Source organism: Amphiura filiformis, chromosome 5 (assembly GCF_039555335.1).
Source record: "Amphiura filiformis chromosome 5, Afil_fr2py, whole genome shotgun sequence".
NCBI classification, from domain to species: Eukaryota; Metazoa; Echinodermata; class Ophiuroidea; order Amphilepidida; family Amphiuridae; genus Amphiura; species Amphiura filiformis.
This window is the reverse complement of record NC_092632.1, coordinates 39,351,500-39,375,423: the sequence shown is the minus strand read 5'-3', so window position 1 is coordinate 39,375,423 and position 23,924 is coordinate 39,351,500. Positions and strand designations below refer to the sequence as shown.

Here is a 23,924-nt window from a genome sequence, read left to right as displayed (position 1 = left end):
TTTAATGGAATATGGGTACAAAGGAAATGGGCTATTTTGGAAAATCCAACGCTTTAAATTTTGCTTTACAATTACGCGCACGATTTGATTTAATATGTCAAAATACCAAAATGGCGGCCATTTTGAAATTCATCGTGGCTGTCAAATCGATCCATATGAATACCACAATTTTAATTATTATTACTACATCCAGTAATGTACTTCTGAACAAGGTTGTCACCAGTGGAACCCACAATAACGAGTGAAAAATGGATAAAATCAGTAGATTAATGGGTATTTTTCCAGCTTTTGGCGGCCATTTTGATACGCCACAGTTGGACCCTCGCCCAAGTTCAATTTTTCTAAACTTTTGATATTTTATTTGTTAGACCTCATACTGCAAGAAAATACCAAAAAACCTTCTGTTGCAATTTTTTGGGGTCATGTGGTAGCTGTGTCATATTTTGATCCTACTACTATGCCTGGTTGTTTCTAGAAAGTTTATCCCGCATCCATTCAAAAAGATGTTTGTTAATAATATTTTCCTAAACTTCCAAAATATACTGGGCTAAAAAAATATAAGCTAATAATATAATATTTAAAGGGATGTTTATTTAGTGATGTGCTCCCTGTAATATTTTGAACAGCTGTGGCTGTGTTTATATGATATTCTGGCACCAGTGCATATCAATAAATTTGCATATTCTGTCTCCTTATACATCCCACACAGTGCTTGTACAAATGGTATTCACATTTTTGCTGGTATTTGATTTGCATATGATGGAAAATATGATGAAATAGACTTTTACCTGGACCATTAATACTTTTGCTACATACTGCAGTTACTGTCCGTTTTCCTATACACAATACACAGTGCTCTCACCATTGACGCGTGACCCCTACAAATGATGTATGTTGGGAGAATGGACACTTGCCTAGTTAACATCACTGTGTGAAAAATAACCAGCCAATATTTTATTTATTCTCCAAAACTTCTAGCAAATATATTTCTCTAACATGACCTAAAATTACAGCTAGGTTAGATGTTCAGAAATGGTCGTACTTTTGTAAAATATGAGTGAGGGCAAGGCATAGCTAGCCAACTCCCGTGTTATTTGAATGGAGATTTGTCCGATAATATGCGTATTGGATCTTTAACTTGTAAGGATGCCACAAAAAACCGGTAAAAGCTACATTTAAATTATTCTAAATAGGTTCTACACACTTAAAACTACGGGGTCAAAAAATGACCCAAACGGGGTCATTTTTGACCCCAGCATAGTTATCAACTAAACACCATACCACTAACGGGGTCATTTTGACCCCATTGGTCGGGGTCATTGCAATGACTACGTATTTGGGTCAAAATATTACCACATTTCGGGGTCAAATGAAATGACCCCTCAAAAGGGTTGCCTTTATATTGGGTTACTTAATGACCTCATTTCGGGGTCAAATGAAATGACCCATTTGAAAGGGTTGTTTTATAGGGTTACTCAATAACCACATTTAGGGGTTGTTTGGATTTTTTAGTAGGCCTATGGTCATGCTGGTCCCACCAGGACATAAGTGTGTTTCTGCACAGAGAAAGCATTACATAAACAGCAAACTGCAAAATGCATCTGTGTATCACACTCACACACAACACACAATCAGTCATCGCCTATGACAGTTCACGTATTATAAGCTTACATGATATAAGCTTATAACAACTGCAGCCAAGACACCAGCCACGACAGCATGAAATTGGAATGAATCTGCGTGCATAGACAAGGGTCTATGCATCCTTGCAGTCTCACTTTTCAACTACCTTTTCATATTCCAGACAAGCACACACGACAATCCGCTGAGCTGCACAATCAGAACAAATATGGCGCTGATGTGACCACGTGAAGCCGATGCACACCGTGTGTGCAAATAGTTCAAATGCAAGTCATTATAAAGTTGACAAATTGGGTAACTTCGGTCAAAAAATTAGTTTTATTTATTAATCAACAAACATTAATTGCAGCTCATGTTTAAACTCATTTATGAATTGAGATTTTCAAAGCGGAAGATTGAAACTGATATCAATGCGCCGACGGTATCGGCAAAATGACCACTAAGTTTTTGACCACGTTCAATGTGGCTAAAATGACCTCGTGAATGTGGTCAAATTAAAACAGTACAACCCCCTTGAAGGGTCAAAACAACCCCAAACGTGGTCAATTCAAAATGACCACGGAAAATATAACCCCGTAGTTTTTAGTGTGTAGAAAATAAAGTTTTGTAACATGTCCTAAATTTTTAGCTAATTTAGGTGTTTGGAGAGGGTCGTACTTTTGTGTTTTAGGAAGGACATGTAAACGACAGATAACACCAAAAATATGAAGAAATTATTTCTAAACCGTGTTAAGTCAAAAATCATTATGTTGCTCATTTTCAAGAATGCTGGTTTACAAAAAGCACGACATTGTCTGATTTCGTGAACAAAGCCACACATAACATTGTTTCCTTTCGTTTCCTTTATAATCGGTTACCCAACTGAAGCTATGAATACCAGCTTTATTGCGATATCTCACATGAAAACAGTCACTTGTGCACAACCAGAGAAGATCCGATTTAATCAGTTGAGCTGTTTCAATGAGTGTTATCTTGGTTTAATAGCTTTTAATGGGGTTAAGTCCTGCAAAGGTCGAGATGAATTCTACTGTAGACATGACTGCATCATGATACACATACTAAAATGTAGGGTTTCTGTTTAAAACACTTTGAAATCATTACTGCTTTACTTGATTTATTTTGGTTTTCTTGAATACAGTAGTGTAATAAATATATTTTATCAAAAAATTAAATGCTTGTTTTCAATACAAAACTACTGGATTTTCATCAAAGTATATAATTTTAAGACAGACACCCTATCTTTATAATATATTTAGCTTTATAGCCTTAGTTTAGGTTAGTGACATACATGTGCAAGTTTTAAAAGGTGTGTGTGTGGGGGGAGTGGGCCCACAGATCTCAATTCCCCAGACTTCTTAAAGTCCATAATTGGATGCATTTCCACAGATTGGATGCATTGCCCCTGACTGACTGAAAAAGGTGGGTTGGTCATGACCGCCTGCCCCCCCCCCTCTTTGCACATACCACTGCTTCAGGTCATAGACTTAAGAATAAATACTACTGTTTATTTTCAGGTTCTAAGAATTATTAATGGGAAGGTATCATGCCTATGATTAAGTGCTGAAAAGTATTATTTTACAGGTTGGCTTTAATATTACCGTACCAGAGAACCTGGTATGCATGTGCGCATGATGATCATGATTGTGCAGATCGTGACCGTCCTTACATGGCATACACAGCCAGTTAAATCAATTTTACTTCACCTGGGCAAGTTCGTGGGAGGAGGATAAATAAATATTCAAAGTTAAGCAGGCATCCTCTAATGATTAAATTTCACTGGATTTCTTTGACAGTTTTGATTTTTTTATGTATTTTCATTTTTCAATTTCAATATTTCATACTTGACACTATTTACATTGCACATTGCATATACTAGCATCAGTCAACATTTACCACAAGTATGGAGTCATTCTTGAAGGACTAGGGGATACTAACTAGTATTCCATTTTTGGCCTAAGCTTCAAACTTGGTTTGATGATTGGTCAAGGTAGTTTGATGTGCTGTATACATTGTAGTTTTGTGTCATGTTATTTGCGTATTTATGAATATTTATGTTCATTTTCATTAATCCACTCTGCAGCTTAAACGCAATAACCGATCAACTTCAAACTTGGTTTGGTGATTGGATATGGTGACCTGATGTGCTAGATAGTTTTGTGTCATATGTTATTTGCATATTTATAAATATTAATGAGCTTATTAACATATTGCATTATTATTTGTATTTACAAACCTTGTTTACAAACCTATGTGTGGGGGCCACCTTAATTACGAACCACGTAATTCTAGTTATACCCTTTCAATTGTGAATTTTTCATCTGAAGGGGTCTAAAACACTTGCCCAGAGGATTCTCTTTAAATTTTAACAATGTAGGGGGGGGCAGATATAAATTACCATTTATTTATACTGACTTGTGCCCCCGCTAGCTATGCATGGCCATAATCAAATGGTTCATCATAATAAGAAGGGTAAACCAGATAAAAACATAGGTTTTTCTATATCAAATCATTTGATTTTATGAACGTGTACATTTTGTATGTGTTGGACTCTTCACTTTGCATTTGAAGGGGTACGGAAAATGTGTGAATGCGTAAATTCGCTGATGGGAGTCATGGAAATGTTCCAAGACAGCTGAGGGGGAAAGTAGTCCAGTGGCCAGCATTCCTTCTGCTTTTGAAGTATTTTCCTGGGGAGTATTTCTTCTTGCTTTCTTTCACTATCATTCTTCTATTCAAATTCTTTTCACTTCATTATATCAATTTGCTTGTGGGTTGGGAGGTGATCAACCCCTTGGGTGGGGCGGGTGGCGCTGGTGGGTGATTGTGATGTTCTCAAGACGGACAAGTGAAATGGAATTCAAAGCTATCTGTAAGTGTCACTTTATTAGACTGTTATTTACAAATAATTTCCTGCACATATTTGTACCACATACAATGCATGATTTACAAACCTCTCAACACTTATGACTCTCATTTAGGCACCTTTTCTCTTATATTTGAAGTATTTTATTACTACATAAAATGTAGAGGCTGGCATCAAACACATCAATTTCATCATCATGCACCAGTCAAGAATCTTTTAGAACAAACATACATGACCCAAAATGTATTTTTTATCCCATCTTTCCAGTTATGGTATTATACGGTACCTTTCATAATATTTCATCGTGGAAGAAACAACTCCGCACCTCTGACCATAGACCCAGGGTCTGTGCTCTGATCATGGGATCATGACTTTTATCAATTGCACTGTACTACTATACTCCGCATTCCGAAAATTATTGGGGATTGAAAAAATACTATCCTGTTTTGCCAAATGAAATATAGCTAATTCCTAATCCTTCAGTTAGTTATAACTGGCAATAAAAATCCAATTTTAATATTTGGCCAATTTTTGGAAATACGGGCCCAAAACATGAGTTTTTAGTGCGTTTTTTGTATGCTGTGACAATCAAGCCAAAAGTCTTGTACTAAGACTAATTTCAGTTTATTCATTCTAATTTTTGGAAAGACATATTTCATTTTCATAACCAATCATTACAGTGACATAAAATTTTTTTTTAATTTTGGCCTATACTCAAGATTTTGGAATGCTTAGACTTGTTCCAAGTCTTTTATTTTTGCTGAAAAATGCATGTTTTTGGCTCTTTTTTCAAGGAATTAGTAAAATACTGAACTTTTTCTTATTATCTCCAGTTAGTACTATATTAATGATTTAGGATTGAGCTAAGTTTCATTGGCAGAACTTATAATATTTTTTTAATCCCCAAAAATTATGCTGTATTTTTTTTTTTTTTGGGAAGTAGACATGTACACCATCATGATCTGAAATTCAATTCCAACTTTTCAAAAACCATGGGTAACTTGGATTTTTGTTAGGTTCATCATTTACCAGTAATCATCCTGGAATTACCACCTCACAGGTGGTATGTTGCCATGGAAACAATACTGACTCTTATGGATTGCACTATCAAACATGCTATTGATCTTAAAGCACCTCAAATGCATCCCTCTGATATCTATATTTAATTTAAAGTTCACTTTCTTAAATTACCTTTTCAAATTGTATAAATATTTAATAATGATTTGTTTTCCAAAATATTATATAAATTAGTGACTAATTTAAAGTTCTCATTTTCCCTCCCATTTCCACTTGATATTTTACAGGCCACCATGAACCAGGGACAAGTAAAACTTGAATCATGCTAAGTGGTACAAATAAGTGCAACTCTTTCTTGAACTTATAAATAGAGGCAACATCTTTCCTTTATCTGCTCAAAATTATTTAAGCATCCATCAGTATAAAGACAAATCATATTCAATCATCTACATTGTTATGTAAATTGTCATTTGCATATTGCTATAATCAAGTGAAATTTGATTGACTCACAATAAACTGTATGCAATCCATAATGTACTGTTGGTCAATTCTTCAGTGAGCGAGATAATTACAATGTTTTCTGTGATTATAGAATTTAAATGAGAGGTATATTCTGTATTCTGAAATGGAGCAGAGGGATTGAGTCACCAATGAAAAGAACATTGGTAAGGAAGAGCTGAAGCTAATGGAAGAGCTGAAAGCCTGAAGCTGAGATGCTTATTTCTATTTCTACATCTATAGTAAAGACTTTGAAGCTGTAAATTTAAGAGATGTTGAAGGCACATAGGCTATATGTGGCAACACCCGTTTTCAGTATTATGGGGTTTATTCATATTTGGTATAAACTTTGTGTAGATAATTATTCTCCAAGCTAAATGCAATATACGTATTATCTACCAAAAAGTATTTATAAAGATTTAATAATTATGATAATTTGTGCAATAATTTTCTTATATCCTTCAATGCAGTGCATACATAACCTGCCAGCTATTCCTATTTAATCAGATTTGTTCAATTTTGATTTTACAAGTTTCAAAAAATTGTATAAACATTCAGATAATTTTTTATTTTTATTTTTTATTTTTTTATTTATTTATTTATTTATTTATTTATTTATTTATTTATTTATTTATTTATTTATTTATTTATTTATTTATTGTTTATTTATTTAATTATTTTGACAATTTGCAGGGGTCAAAATATAGTGGGCCCTCAGACCAATTACCCACTAAAATTGGAGAAGGCTCGCCAAATGATGTCAATAGCCTTTTGTACATGTCTCCAAATGCAAAAAAAAACTAGACCCCTGTAGGGGGTTCTGCCCCTGAACAGGGTGCCCTAAGGTAGCAACCTTAATGTCCACTTGGAGCTCATCGCACTCTGATTGGACACAAATTTTTAAATTTAAAAAGTGTTTCTATTTCTGAGTTTGAAATGTTGGCAGGTATGTGCAGTGATATTAGTAGACTCTTTATTATGGGACATTCAGGGAAGGTCACTGGCGATGCAGTCCTGCATTTGATAAATGTATGAACAGAGTAACTACACCCCAACACACACGGCTGTAGCAAGGATAAAAAATGTGAGGCGGCTATCAACATATGGGGCAGCAAAAATACAAATATGCAAAAAATTGGTATAAAACTATACAGAAAAACATGACAAATTTATCAAAAAGTGGGGCTGCAATGGCCTCCTCGGCTGCCCGCTTGCTACAGCCCTGCCCACACACTAGTTTACAAAGGTATAGCATTAATCCTTTTCTTGGTGCTTGGGCCAGACTCAGAATGATTTGCTTGGGAGGAATTTTCTCTCAATGTTTTTTTTCTCTCAATTTGTCTAGGATTTTAAGCTTGCAATAATGCAATCTTAGACTTGGTTGCAGTGATTGCTGATTTCAATTTCATGTGACTTGCTTCCAAAAAAGTGTAATCATGCAGTGGCCGAGCACCTTAGGGGGATGAGGGCATCTCCCCACCATAAAAACATCTTGGTGTCGCTACTATGCCTGTAATACATTCAGCAAAGAAACAAATGAAACCAATTTGTCAGTTTCATAAGTAAAAAGCATTGTTAATTAAAAATGTTAATCATACTACAGGCCTGTAGTTATTATAAATATATGGTGCTATATAGGAATGGGTTAAGATTGAATGCAGGAGGTATTATCTATAACTTCAGGTGTCATTGTATGGATTTAATATTTCCTTTTCAGTGGGTACTTTTATACCACTCCTCCGATAAGTATGATAATTTTAGACATTTAACTAAAAAATGTCTGACAATTTGGGGTTTGTGGATGTACATTGTTCAAATGGAATTTTATCATGAATGCTTGTTCATGTACAAAGTAGTTCAATAATTTATATGCATTTTAATAAAATACCTTCTGTGTAACTTACAAATTTACTTATTTTCTGTAATTACATGTAAGATCACCTAAAAAAGTGCAATCAGGGCCCAAGGGCCCTCGGCCCCTGAAAATCAGTGAGGGCCCGCAAAAGATACATCCGGCGGGCCAAAAAATGTACCATTTTTCTCACTTTTTTGTGGGGTTCATAGGTTAAAACCAATGGCCCAAATTCGGACCCACAAAAATTTGTGAGGGCCCTCAAACATTTAAGATTGAGGGCCCAAATGGTCCTAAGAAATTCTGGCTTATTTCGAGGCCTGCAGACCCCACCCCATCCTCCAAGGTCCAAAAATCCCCTCAAATCTACCAAAACTACCCCTAGATGCCCAAAAATTCCACCCAAATCACAAAAATTTGCCAAATTTTCCCAATATCCTCCCAGAGTCCACTTGATATTGTGTGCCTCTGAAGTCCACTTTTCTACAAAACCTCAAAATATTTCCTGGTTACATGCATTGTCATCCGAGGCTGACTTGTACTCTTCAGATATGCAAGAAATCCGAAAGTCCTTCAAATTACTCTAAAAAATTAAAGATTATCACATTTGATAATCTATGATAAAATGCCCCAAATATTTTGTACATACTTTCCCAACGACGTATCCAGGATCTGCTCCTGCGGGGGCTCAGAGGGGCTTTCAGAGTTATGCGGCCCGGGGCTTAATGGCTAAAATCACCAAAAAACGGCTGATTTTACATGATTTTGAACAAAATCCCCCCCCCCCCGGACACGCCACCGTTTCCAAATTATGTTACTTTTTTCGACAACAAAAAAGATACCTTTAACACAAAAACTCATACATTTTACAGATAGTGTCATTATAGGGTTAAAGGGATCGGCCACTCACCTTTGTACAATATTTTTGAGAGCAGTGCAAACACACCAAATTGCATTCTTAAAATATTGCAAATTTCAAAAAATCTAAATTATTTGATATCAGAAGGACTGTCAAGGACATTTCTCTTATAATTCAGAATGCAATTTGTGTCTCATGTGCTCTCAGGTCCCACATATTAAAATATGTCCCTATCCAAGCCCTTAAAGAGTGTTATTTTGCCATTCCCAGACTTTAAGAAAATATACAGGGATATGTGATCCAAATAGGATTGATTTCAAGTTAAAAAGTTCAATGCTTGTAAGTTGATATTGTTTTGAATGGATGGCTGGCAAGATCAAGGGTGGATTTCATACATGTACCATAATGCCCAATACCATTTTCATTGTGTAAAGGCAATATGCATTGTTAAATCAGAAAATTAAATCTAATAAATAATCAAAAATGGGATTTTTGCATTTTTTGGTAACATACTTTGCAAGTGATAAGAGGTGAAAGGGTAACATTTATGAAATTTTGAAAAAATCCACTTTTGGGGCAATTTCTGTATTTTACTCCCCTACACCTACACCAAAAAAACTATCTGTTGATTTTTCAAAGTAAAATGCTAATACATATTTTAATACATCCTACATGTCCTAAGGTCTATCAAAATTAATGAGGCGTCATCACTGGAGCTGGAATAAATAGCCTTTTACTTCAATGCAAAGTATCTAGGCATATTGCCAGGCGATTATTAAACTAAGCACCAGTGGAAAACATGATTGCGGTATTTGCAGCCGCATTTGCGTTTTTTTAGTGCAATTTATTGGATTCAGTTTGTTTTTTGAGTTTTTTTTTTTAATTATAGCCCCTAAATTACTTGTCATTAAAAAAAATGGTGGTTTTTTTTTCAAAGCTGGAGATAAAGTTATACATTTTAATTACTGTTGCTGCTTTTGAACAGCCAGGGCAATTATGAGTTAACATAATTATATTGCTATCTGTTCAGTAGAAGCAAAATTAATTAAAATGTACAACTTTATCCAGATTTGGGAAAAAACCTCAGAATTTTTAACTTTTGCAGTATTTCTCTAGTCCCAACCTTGAAATACAAAGACATTGACAAGTTTGTAGAATCAATGCAAGAGGAAGTGCTGGGCACTATGACAAATGACCGTAATGGCCCAAACATGGGTCATCTTTTTGGCCATTTGATATATTAATTGCCACTTTTTCTAGGCCAATTTTGGTACACATATTTTCACAATTGATTTAGGAAAATAGCTCAATTTTGCCTCACTGTAGTCAGAAAAGTTGTTAATTTGGCAGAAAATTCAGACTTTTGGAGCTTTTTGGTATAGTTGTGGATCCAATCTTGTTGGGAATATTGATAAACGATGGTCCACTTTTCAGATTCTTACTCACTACCCAAACAAAACTTCAGTTACTCCTAGGGATAAAGGGCAGCACTAATTAATCAATGATAGGGTACTGTGCACACTATGAAGTATCATGCTACAATTGTTGAGTCTTCGTGAATAAATCATTAAAATTGATCAAGTCATTTTCTACTTCGTAACAGTTTTATCTATGAAATGTTGTTATTGATCAAGGATGTACACTGAGGTGAAGAACTGTTGACCTGATGCAGGATATACCATTGTATTGGTATACATGCACATGTAACGGATAGAATCAACTCCACATTTTCCTGATACCACACTGACTGTCTAAATGGAATGTGACTTTATTCAACTACTTGTTGCATCATAAAATCATCAAATGATAATTGTCAGTGGATCTGACACCATTTTTCTTAAGTAATTATTGTTCTGGATGAGTACATGTCAAAGTTGTCTAATCTAAGCCATAACACAATGATCAAGAGTCAACTTTCGTTAGAGAAGCATTTGGAAGTATGGCAACAAGAAGGGTGCATTGGGTATCAAATGATGTGAAACCAGTTCATCCTGATAAAAATGCTTATAGAAACACAAATGCAAAGGTAGCTGTGAACAAACTAGCTTTGTTAAGAGAATATGATGACACTCTGACTGAGATTAGTGAAGAAGAGGAGGAGGAGAGTGAATTTGATGAAGATGTCAGCGAAGATGAGTCGGGAGCAAACTTCCATCCATCATCTTATACCGGTAGGAATGTCTATCATAGAACTGATGACAATGTTGATGTACCTGTGTTACATAGGAATCATACAATTGCATGGAATAGACAAGATGTTAGCTCAAAAAAGCAGAACCTACTTCATAGTGCAGGTGATGTCTTCGCTACTGAGAACACACAATTATTTGAAAATGTTCCAACAGAAGAAGATGAGGTGGAGGAGGAGGGTAGGCTATCATCTGAATATGACACACCACGTCGAACAAGCATGTTTACTTACTTCACCCAGTATCCTAATGTCATAGAAGATGAAGACATCAAGGATGATCACCAACAGCAAAAATCATTATCTCGGTGCAGAGGTAGAGCAGACAGTCTTACATCTGTTTACACCAATAAAAACATCCAAGGGACAAGTAATCACAGCAACTCACAACGACACCTAACAAGAAAAGACAGCCTTTTCACATCTTTCACCAGAGTGCCTAACATATTGGAACAATATAACGAAGCTGATATTAAACTTGACTCTATTCCTGAAGAAGTAGATGTGACATACTCCTCACAAAGACAGCCAACAAGAAAAGACAGCCTTTTTACATCTTTTACAAGAGTGCCTAACATATTGGAACAATATAACGAGGCTGAAATTGAACTTGACTCTATTCCTGAAGAAGTGGATATGACATATTCACAAAGACAGTCAACAAGAAAAGATAGCCTTTTCACATCTTTCACAAGAGTGCCTAAAATATGGGAACAATATAATGAGGCTGATATCGAACTTGACTCTATTGCTGAAGAAGTTCAAGTGCAAGAAGTGGAGTTACAATCATCATTGCTGCCAGTAAGGAAAGACAGAAGCTTCACATCTTCCACAAAAGTGCCACAAATATGGGAACAACAACATCATGACACTGTTGTTGAACTTGATTCCATTACAAAAGAAAGGCACATACATGTAGATGAACTTCCTTGGAAAGAAAATTGCTGTGATTATGCGTATGATCTGTATGGTAACAAACACACGCATGACATCAGAGAAGAGTACGATGAAGATGTCAGGTCAGAAGTTACTCAGGGTACGCCAACAACAGGTGCTGGCTTATTTGATATGTTCAATGGATATATACCTACTACGCATGCAACAGAGTCGCAAGTTACTAAAGACAAGTCCTCAACAGGGGAAGGCCTATTTGGTATGCTCAATGCATATTTACCGACTAGGTACACTACAAAGTCGGAAGCTACTGAGAATGAGTCGCCAAACAGTGGAGGCATATTTGATAAGCTGAATGGCTATGTGCCTATGCAATCTACAGGACCTGAGATAAAGGGAGACAAACCATCAACTAGTGGGGGTGTACTTGACAAGCTTAATGGCTATAAACCTGCAACAAATTCGTCAGAAGTAAATGACAAAGACTCAACTGGTGGCGGCATACTTAACAAGCTCAATGGCTATATACCTGCTACAGATACATCAGAAGTAAATGATGGCTCAACTGGTGGAGGCGTACTAGACATGCTCAATGGCTATATACCTACTACGCATATTTCAGAGTTAGGAAACAAAGACAACGCAACTGGTGGAGGCGTACTAGGCATGCTCAATGATTATATACCTTCTGCGCAATCTGCAGAAGCAACTGAAGATAAGGCATCTACTGGTGCAGGCCTACTTGGCATACTTAATGAGTACATACCTACGCAGTTTACAGAATCAAATCAGTCAACTCCTCGAGATAATACAACTCACAATGAAGATAAGAAAGATGGTAAGTATTTTTAAGTGTATTTGGAATGGTTTCACTATAGACCACTTAAACATCATTGTTTATCAACAAAGGCGAGGGACTGGTCTATTGATATGCTTGAGCAAACTGCTACACTGTTCAATGCCTTTCTTGTACTATATGAAATGTGGTGGGCAATTTAAAATGCATGTGCCCTGAGCAAACTACAATGCGTACGCACACTGCAGGGCGAAGAACAATAGAAATTGGCATAATTCATGTGCAATGCAAAGTTGGTGGAATGTTTCCCTCGGGATGCCTTGCTGACATCCAGATCCAGATCCATACTGCCAGGCAATGATGTCACATGCCAAGTGGTCTATAGTTTTTGCATTAGCACTTACATAACATGAATTGTTTAACAAATATCTGTCATCTTCCAATGTTAATTTCAGATTTTACAGTTTTGGGTGAAAGTCAGTAAAGGGCAGGTTTTACTTGACCATGGGTGCCAATCGGGCTTGAAATGTGAGGACACCCGACCAAAGTGGTTAAAAAGTGGCTGAAATGGGTCATTTTGCCAAAAGTGGGGGGACACATGATCACACATCCCTCTTGGGATTGACGTCCATGTACATGACACATGGGCCTCTGCTCTTCAGAATTTGTTCATGCTGTCCCGTTAAGCATGCTGCAGTACTTTGAGACTTCCAGTTTAGTATGTTCCACTCCTTAAAATACAATAATTTAATATGTATTATATGCATTTGTTGGTGTTTGCAGTTTATAATTATCTTGATTTTCTTGACCTTTTATACCATAAATTATCAGCTCCTTTTATTCTCTACCTACCTATTCCAACTTGACTCGTGAAGATGTTCTTCAGGTCTGTTTATTAGACAGTTATTTGTAGAATTTTCAAGAAACTAGTACAAAGCTAGCAGGGGCAATGCTCCCCTGGCAAAATGTGAGAAAGGAGGGAGAGAGCCCGGGAGAGAGAAGGGGAGGGAGGGAGGCACAGCGATATTTCACCTATTGACCACGTACCAAATTATTATTTCTTTACTGGACTCAAACCCAAGACTGCATTGTACCTTTTGTCAAGGATGTAGCAAGCACGGCCAAAGCATGTTCAAGAGACAATACCAGGCATTTATCATGAGGGCTACCATGCTGGTATCATGAATACTCTGATAAATTCGTTTGTTCATATTGCTAACAGAGTATTCTTGTGATGAGTTTATAAAAAATCGGTCTAGGAACTTTAGAGTTTAACTGATACCATGAGGTATAGTTACATTCCATGCTATTATTCGGTACTTAACTGCAAACTGAAACTCGCCTTTATAAACCTCTACCTGTTGAAGTATGTCTGTGTGCTGTAATGCATCCGATCGCATGCCGAGGCGTTGAATATGTAGTAAAAGGCAGGTCCGATAAAATCCGAAGATATGACCAAATTGATGGTTGAAGGTGGAAAAATCCGCCAAAAGGCGGAAGATGCCATATGCATGTATCTGTGCATTGTACCTGCATACACCCTAGAAAACTTCCAAAATTTTCAACAAAACTCGAAAAATATTGTAAAATTGGAATACAAAATGTCATCATCATATTGGCCTTTGATGAAAATTTTATCAAAATAGCCCTTCGGAAATGGCTTGAATCTATTCAAATATCAATCCATTTATTTTTTACAATACAGTATGTATTCTTGGGAATATGAGAGTTGTGAAATGATCTTCTACATGCCAGGTTTTGTTTTGAAATTTTTGATATGGATTGTTTTTCATAGTTCAGTTACTCGGGATGTTTCGGAAACGCCTCAAAATATCGCCGTCAAACATTCCGGTATATCAAGAGATGGCGCTATTTTTTGGGTATGGAAATATCGCTGTGGGAGGGAGAGCAGGAATCTTTTCAGGCCAATAGGTGCAGTTCCATATGAAGTATATTATCAGTATACCCAAAGATGGTGATCATTGTTGACGATATTTTAAGGCACAAGGGACTTCTCGAAGGCAAATAATTAGAAATGCCACAAAATTTCACACAAATTTGCACCCACACCCTACCCCAAAAAATGCATGGCAAGACACAAGTATATGAACAGATTTAGCTTAGGCCACAAAACACCTGTTTTACGGGCCCAACCGACCCAGATCCAAATTTTGCGTTTTGGGAGAAGTTTTTTTTACTTTTTGCTATAATCATGTAAAATCAGCAATTGGGGGCTAAAATTGATTGATTTTGACTAAAAAAATTCAGAAGAATTTCAAAATATGTTTGCCTAATTTTCAAGGTTTTGGTACTATGTAGTGTCATTTTAGCCACCAGGGAAAAAAATCCAGACCGACCGACCCTACTTGAAAAGTCCATCCACCCATTAAACGGTGTTTTTTTCTTTTTTTTATTGCATAAAATATAAAAACTAGTGATGCATGTTAAATGTTAGGATACAGAAGCATTAAATCACACATACATAAAAATGCTAAAAAATCCTTCCACAATAGTGGAAAGATGTCAATATTGAACACATTTTAAATGCCAATTATATTAATTTTATTTTTTTGTTAATAGGAATAGGATTTTATGGCCTTGTTGCATGCTTGATGGTCACATGTTTACATGTTATTCAAATATCCATGGTTACTCGGTGCTGTAAAATGTTTGATTGCAAAATGTGTTACTATAGTAATTGATTAATCATAATTGAGTAATCAATGATTGTATATTGATTATAATAATTGCATATATTGATTTACCCATTGAATATTTTGAAGGAAAAATATGAACGCGGTTGCATGAACTACAGACAGGCCTTCAAAAACTGCATGTTCCAATTCCAATGACCAGAGAAGATGAGAATGACTGAACTATTATAATTGGAAAGCATCATAGGCCTAATTGGGAAACAATGCAATTTTATGGTTTAGGCAAATAGTGTCAGAAATCTCTACTTTTGAAAACAAGTGAGTTTTTCTTTGAATGTAATTATGAAAACTGTCTTTTTAGGTTTGTTCCTATTCAATGTTAGGTAGCCACGCTAAATATTTCTGAATTCCTCATGAATCTCTTCAATTATCTATTTTTGTAGTTACATGTTATTATAGGCCTTCAAATATGTTTGAAAAATGCCTTTAATGTTATTTAATCTGTTTTCCTCTGGTAAAGCTATTTTCTTTTGTAACTTAATCCCAGGAAAGCATTTGTGAAATACCATTCAAGTATAAGCCCACCCCCCTAGATGGGCAATTTCACTTTAATAATAGGGGTGGACTTATAACCGGGAAAGGGCTAGTAGGTGAATTTAAAAATAAGAACAATCTGCCCCCATTTGAATACTAGTATGCTCGATGTACCAGCAATTTCCATCATCTATGTCAATTTTTTTAATTATAAGTATGGAATGTTAATTTTTAACTGATATTTTTTTATACATTTGTGTAATTGTTCTAAAATGTGAAAGAAAAGCATTGATATGATTTAAGAACTAAGCCAAAATTGCTATTTAGGCTTATACCCGAGTGCACCCTTGTTCTCAGAATGGTTTGAAAAATAGGGGTGGGCTTATAGCCGAAGATGGGCTTATCCCCGAGTGGTTACGGTAATATTCTTTTGAAGCTCTGCTGAGTTTTAAGGGGAAAAAACATCAATTATTAACTCATCTTTTCAGTCAGCTTCATTCTTTTTTTAATCATTATTATTATAATTATTATTATTACAAGGCTTTCTGCTTTTCCTTGAAGTGCTGTACAAGGAAAAAAAATATATGCATTGTGTGTAAAGTTAATCCATAGGCCTTTCAAGGGTCCATGTTGTGATTTAAACCATAGACTCCATTTAGCTTCCAGGTTTAAACATTGGGCATGTTGTGAAAATAACAATCATGGAAATCAAATTTAATTAAATTTATTGGCAATGCTCCACCTGTTGTTCTTTAGCATAGTAGGTCAGTATCAATCTATGATTATTAGCCACACCTCTCGCTGATTCATCATCACACCGCCATTTTACACTCCAGCACATATCTCACGCCACTTTTGTTTGAGGCTCATCATATTACGTCAAAACAGCAACAATTTGGTTCCAAGTGGCCAATCACCAATAAGCTCTACGTCACAGTTTGTAGTAAATGCTGGAAACAAACCAGAAAGCTATATGAACTGAACATGGGATATACCAGCATCTTTATCATGTTGCGTAAAACCTTGTAATTCTTCAGTTATTATTCAGACAATTTGTGGATATGAATGATTTTTGGTGCTTTTCATCATTTTCTACAACGAGAGGATTTTGGAAATCAGGATTATTTATCAATTATATGCAATGGCTTTTGGACGTTTTACGGAATGGGTAGGTGAGACTGTTGGTTCTGTTTTTGAGAACGAAGATGAGAATAAGAAGGTGCTCTCAGATGCAACAAGTAATGACAATGGTGATAAAGAGACAAAAAACAATGACAGGAGAACTACAAAAGATAATGAGGAAGACAATGGACCCGGATTGTGGGGCACCTTGATGCAAATATTGCCAGACTTTGTCAAATCTGAAGATGAGACCAAAAAGGATGAAGTTAGTAAGACAATGCCTAATGGTCATCCTATTAGGATTGAACTTGATGAGTGTGATAGCGGAACAGAGGCCTCTGATAGTGGTGCTTATACAAGTATGTCTGAGGGTAAGAAACTTTGTGGTTGTTGGATCAAGGTGTATCTTTTGAATGTTTTCATAGAATTGGACATCTTACAATCTGAGCCAGGAAGCTATATGTATATTTTGAAATTATTCGGTTTTTACACATCAAAAATCTTTCCTGTGTGTATTTTCACTGTTTTGTAAACTTGGTCCCATTCCACCTAAAATACATTTGTTAATCGTCGTATCATACATGTATCTTCCAAAGATGACACAATCAGATTACATTGCAGGGCTTATTTGCTAATCTTTGCATGTACACACAAAAACAGAAAGTGAAGTTTGAAAGGGGGCACTTCAATATGAAATGGATATAAGTGTAGGGCTGACACTTTCACAGTAAGGGGCATTCGGTGAGAGCAAAATGTAAAAAATATGGGGTCATTGTGTGAGAGCATGATTTTTGGCATTCGGTGAGAGCAAAATGTAAACAATATGTGGTCATTGGGTGAGAACATGATATTTTTTTTAATGGAGCCTTTGGGTGAGTTCTGAACAGTGCCACAGAAACATCGAACATTGAATTCCTAGTGGCTTCAAATTTCTTTGTTTTTTCAAAATAAGTAACAAAATCAGTGACAAATGAAAGTTGCTGTTCAAATTGAAAAATAAGGGTCTTTGGTTGACAGATCAAATAGAAAAATAGGGGGTCTTCGGGTGACAGAGCATGTGTTAAATGAAAGTTGCTGTTCATATTGAAAAGTAAGGGTCTTTAGGTGACAGATCAAATGGAAAAATAAGGGGTCTTCGGGTGACAGACCTAGGCGAAATGTCAACCGTGCTAGCATGGTCAACCATGGTCAACCATGGTCAAAACATGGTTGACCATGGTTAACTATGGTCAGCGATGATCAGCCATGGTGGCTTGACCATGGTCAACCATGGTTGCCATGGTCACCATGGTATACCATGGTCGACCATGCTTTAGCATGGCCGAGCATGGTCAGCCATGGTCTTCACCTCACTTGACCATGGTTGACCATGGTCACTTTTAAGTATACCATGGTCAACCATGCTTTATCATGGGTGAGCATGGTCAGCCATGTTCATCACCTCACTTGACCATGGTTGACCATGGTTACTTCAAGTATACCATGGTCAACCATGCTTTAGCATGGCTGAGCATGGTCAGCCATGGTCATCACCTCACCTGACCATGGTTGACCATGGTCACGGTTAGGTATCCCATGGTCGACCATGCTTTAGCATGGCTGAGCATTGTCAGCCATGGTCATCACCTCACCTGACCATGGTTGACTCTGGGTAGGAATGAGAAAAAGCGCCCTCTGTTGTTATTAATCGTATTTAATGCATATTTACAACGTTGTGAATAAATATTTGACACCATAGAATATAAAAACTAGTAATCTGATAAGTTAAAATAAGATTTTTAACGGAATAAATCTAAATAATATGATTATGCAGTTTATTCCGTTAAATATTTACCCCATAATTTCCCTCATTCTTCAGGCCCTGCCCTCTATCGGGTGCTAATTTAAATCTAATTGTTTCTTTCTATTGTTTCTTCCTTGATTGCTATTGTTTCTTTACCATGGTCAAACATGCAAATTTTTGACCATGGTTGACCATGGTCACTTTAGATAGACCATGGTTGACCATGGTCTCTGGCCGTGGTGCCATTTTTCAAAAACATGGTTGACCATGGTTGACCATGGTCAAAAACATGGTTGACCATGGTCAAAAACATGGTTGACCATGGTCAAAAACATGGTTGACCATGGTCAAAAGCATGGTTGACCATGGTCAAAAGCATGGTTGACCATGGTCAAAACCCTGGTTGTTGAACTATGGTTGACAATGGTTCAACCATGGTCAAACATGCTAAGTTTTAACCATGGTTGACCATGGTCACTTTAGATAGACCATGGTCAAAAGGTTAACCATGGTTGACCATGGTCTCTGGCCGTGGTGCCATTTTTCAAAAGCATGGTTGATCATGGTTTGACCATGGTCAAAACCCATGGTTGAACCATGGTTGACCATGGTTAACCATAGTTCAACCATGCCTTTTTCGCATAGGGAGCATGTGTTCGTAAACAAATATTAATATGGGGTCTTTAGGTGACAGCGACGCTGAAAAAGGGGGTCTTAACAGCCCTACATACGCTGCACCTCCAAAGTGGGAGTCCCCGAGTTTGAACATGTTTAGGGTTTGTTGAGAACAAAAACTGTTAGTGTTATTTGCTATAATTTTTTTATTTTGTCTGTAAACAAGCCATTTTTTCTGCAGATTATAGCCCTCATTAAATGTTTAATAATTATCAGTAGAAATGTTGAATAATCACATTAATATATAAATAATAGCCTGTTTCTAAATATTCATAATTTTGTGAGTTTTCATAATGTGCAAAGAGTGTAAATATCAGCTGCATAAACTGTTCAATACACAGTTAAAGCATCAGATTGAGGGCCATTTAATGATGTTAAATTAAAGGAAGATTTTGTGATCCTAGCATCCTCTTTTTATGACATTTTCCAGTAGATATCCATGAAAAAAAGCTTATTCCCAAAATTTCAGTTGATTCCGTGATACGCATGATTATGTGTATTAGGCCTAGGCTCTATGTTTGACCGACCCAAAAAATTGAAAATCTTGGGTCGTTTTTTGTTGTGTTTTTTTTTCAATCACTTTTTTAGAAGAAACCTTAAATTTTGACAGAATCAAGGACTTTTATATTTGTTATTCACTCATTTTATTTATTACATGCATATTTGATTGAAAACAAGAAGTATTTCCATTTAAAGGTCCGTAACCCGATCGACAGCATCATCCCCCGATTTTTTCATTGTTGATGAGGTTTTGGTATCACATAATAGATACTATTTTTCTCATTACTATCCTGAAATTTGACGCCCAAGTCGATGTATTTCGGAGAAATCATGAAACACAGCGGTTTTACAGGCTACCGGTTTGTAAAAATAAAAATTACTTCGGATTTCTGGGTAGGGAATTAATTACGAAACATCGAGACGGTATGCCGATTTAGTTATAAAAAATCCACGATGTACATCGTGGGCTGAATTGATCAATCGGTTAGCGCGCTGTGCGTTACCCGAGAGGTACCCGGTTCAAAATCTTGTGTCGGAAGATTTTTTTTTCCTCTCCATTTTAACCCAAACTTTTTTATATTCATTTGAAATGTACATATTGCAAGGGGAAATATATTTTGTTTCCTTTTTTTCTCGGAAACGGTACGAAAACAACAACAAATATTTTCCGTTCAATACGGGCCGGGCATTGTACAGCATGTCAGCATTCGCCATACCATGCATACGAACGGAATTGTTGTTGCTTGCTTGCCTGCCCAGAATGCAATTCACGTATACCATTAAGGTATTGGATTGCAAATTTGGCTATTTATTCACATTTACGCTGAAAATGCTCTCGTTTTTCACAAAGCAGCATAAAGGGGGCGATATTTGATATTATTATGTAATTTTAAAGACAATCCATATCCAAAACCAATAGGGTTACCCCCTTTAAATCCAGTCCATTTCCATAAAATGATAAAGCATTTGTCAATACTAGCCTTTTCAAAATGGAGGGAAAATCGAGGAAGAATTCATGAAAAAAAAAAAGAAAAAAAAGGATCGACCTACCGACCCTCAAAAGTTTTGGTCTCGGAAGGGCAACCAAACAATTTATTTTTTTTGGCCTTACACTGCTCCACAGGACACTGTTGTAATTTTTCATTCTGAAATTCAAATTTGAATATTTTTGCTAAACAAATTAATCTGCAAGAAATTTTTGGTACATAAACATTATGAAGCCAGAGGTTTTCAGTGGTATAAAAATCTAAACTATTTTTAGAAAAGTAGGAGGATGAGGCTGTGGATTAGGAAATGCCCTTTTAATCAATCAGTTTATGTTGTTACAACTCTCTTGTTTTTGGTAGATGCTTTTAAAGAAACAAGAAATTACATCTTTGACATAAGCACATTACACATAATATGTGACCATCCACCACAACTGAGCCCGGATGTCGCCAGTGCCACTATTGAGATATGCTCCATTGAACTTAACAATAAACAATAGGAAACAAAGGATTTATTGACTGTTTTATTGATTTTTCACTACTTAAATGTCAAGTACTATAGACATGATATACATCATTTTAAAGCTAATTTCAAGCAGAATATTTTGGTTGAATATCTAAAAAATGATGATTGGCGACTTCATGGCTCAGATGTCCTGGATGGTCACATATACTGTTACGTAAACACACTGCAGCAATCCGATTGAATAATTATTGTTACATTTATCACAACTCTTATGTATATATCAATACAAACTGCAGCAACAGACAACATTTGTAAATAGAAAAAGTTATATCTAAGACAGGCGTAATGGTTTTGGTATTATTATTGAAAAGGGGGGTGTGGTAAATGATATTGTATCCCCTTATTTATTCTGTCCTAAGGCACTGGGTTTGATAGATTTTTAATGCAAAACTATGAAATGTTATCTTATCTTGGCTCTTGTTAAAATGATTTCAATGATGTCCATAACTGCATTTCTTGTAATTAGTGATATCACTGTTGATCATGCATGTTGATGATTTGAGGACTTCTAATTTTCAGTAAAAAACCCAAATGAAATGGAACTCTGTGTATATAAAATCTATGGGATATGTTGAACAATGATAACAATTTAGAACATATAATTGGCCACTTCTGAAGTGTACTTATTGTTGTCTATCAGACACCGGTATGTCAGATATTTTCCAAATGAGGCCAAGTAAATATTAAAAAAAAACATGTTTCTTGTCCCCTCCCGCTTCCTTTTTTGAAGATTTTGCATTTTTCTTTTTATTTTGCTATCTTTCTGTCATAACTTTTTGTAAAGATACTAGAGAAGTTGCAACTTCTTCTGATAATCCTTTACAATAATATTTGAAGCATTTGTGAAGTGTTTTGTGATGACCAGAGGGGTTGACATCATCGGTTTCGCGTCATACACATTCTGTGAAAAAAGCGAACTACACTAAGTGCTGAGGAGACGGTGCGCCGTATATAATTAAAACAATTCCTTGACGATCTCAGTGGGCCAAATAGCTCAATTAGTTAGCGCATCATTCTTTTAACGAGAGGTACCGGTTCAAAACCGGTATCGGAAGGTTTTTTTCCTCTCAATTTTTAACCCAAACTTTTTTTAAATTCATTTAAAATGTACATATTGCAAGGAAAAATATATTTTAAAACCTTTTTTTTCTGAAACGGTACGAAAAAAACAAAAAAAAACAAATATTTTCCGTTCAATACGGGCCGGGCATTGTACAGCATGTCAGCATTCGTCATACGAACGGGAATTGTTGTTGCTTGCCTGCCCAGAATGCAATTCACGATACCAAGGTATTGGATTGCAAATTTGGCTATAAGGATAGAGCAGGTTCCAAAGATAATTTGTTGTGGAGAACAAGAAGGAAACATTATGGTGCTATTCCAAGAGCAATAAATACAACAATTCCAGTTGTGAAACAACCTAAAAAGCAACCAAATGGAATCAGTGGTTCTAGTTCATCTATGCTATCAACTGTTGATGAATCACCGTCATCTGATTCTAGTTCCAGTGATGGGGAGGAATCTTCTGGTTCATCCTCATCTGATGATGGTAGTGGTAGTGATTGCTATTCAACTGTTAGCATGGTTACAAATCAATTTTTAACCCAAACTTTTTTATATTCATTTGAAATGTACATATTGCAAGGGGAAATATATTTTGTTTCCTTTTTTTCTGAAACGGTACGAAAAAAACAAACAAATATTTTCCGTTCAATACGGGCCGGGCATTGTACAGCATGTCAGCATTCGTCATACGAATGGGAATTGTTGTTGCTTGCCTGCCCAGAATGCAATTCACGTATTCCAAGGTATTGGATTGCAAATTTGGCTATTTATTCACATTTACGCTGAAAATGCTCTCGTTTTTTCACAAAGCAGCATAAAGGGGGAGATATTTGATATTATTATGTAATTTTAAAGACAATCCATATCCAAAACCAATAGGGTTACCCCCTTTAACAAAACTTTTGAATTTTTTAATGGGAGTTGCGATTCACTCGTTTAAAAATCATGGTCACCCTAGAGTTAGTTTGTTTTTTTTAAAGAAAAAAAGCATGATTTAACTGCCAAATTGGGAATTTAACAATGTACTTCCGTGTGTGTGGAATATTTTCTCAACTAAGAGAACTACTGAATCAGTCGAAAGCGTGTGGCGGATGAACAGATTACCACAAAGGAATATTCAAGTAGTGTTTGAAGTGAATGGAGGTTAACTGTGGGCAATCGGATTATAATGTTTGTGCGACCTCCTCTTTTCTCAGAAATCTTCTCTGGTCTCATACATCACATCAAAGGCTACTGCAAGTGGATGTCTAACTACTTGAGAATAAAGGACTATGAATAGGTGTAACCATGGAAGAAAGAGATAAGAAGGAACCACAACGAACGCATTCACTTTGTCCACTCCCTTTACCGACATTTAGTTGACATTGTTATTCATGAGGATTTACTTTGATCAATACCCAGCGTTAAATAGGTGATTGGTATTGTATTCCATGTATTTGCATGTCTTCTGGAGCGTGTGTGAAGGATGAT

At 36.1% G+C, this 23,924-nt stretch overlaps 1 protein-coding gene across 3 annotated transcripts in view; it reads left to right on the top strand.

Annotated features, from left to right (window-relative positions):
• The window catches only part of LOC140153103 (synaptotagmin-16-like), a 90,254-nt gene that overhangs the window by 19,833 nt on the left and 46,497 nt on the right, over positions 1-23,924 (top strand). Inside the window, exon 1 of one of the 3 annotated variants that reach the window (XM_072175727.1) lies at positions 10,444-12,650. The exons of 1 other annotated variant lie outside the window; for it this stretch is intronic. In XM_072175727.1, the coding sequence (XP_072031828.1) occupies positions 10,670-12,650 (1,981 nt within the window). In that variant the 5' untranslated portion in view covers positions 10,444-10,669. Of the gene's footprint in view, positions 1-10,443; positions 12,651-16,907; positions 17,290-23,924 lie in introns of those variants that run through there. One more of the 3 variants, XM_072175731.1, reaches the window with a different exon arrangement.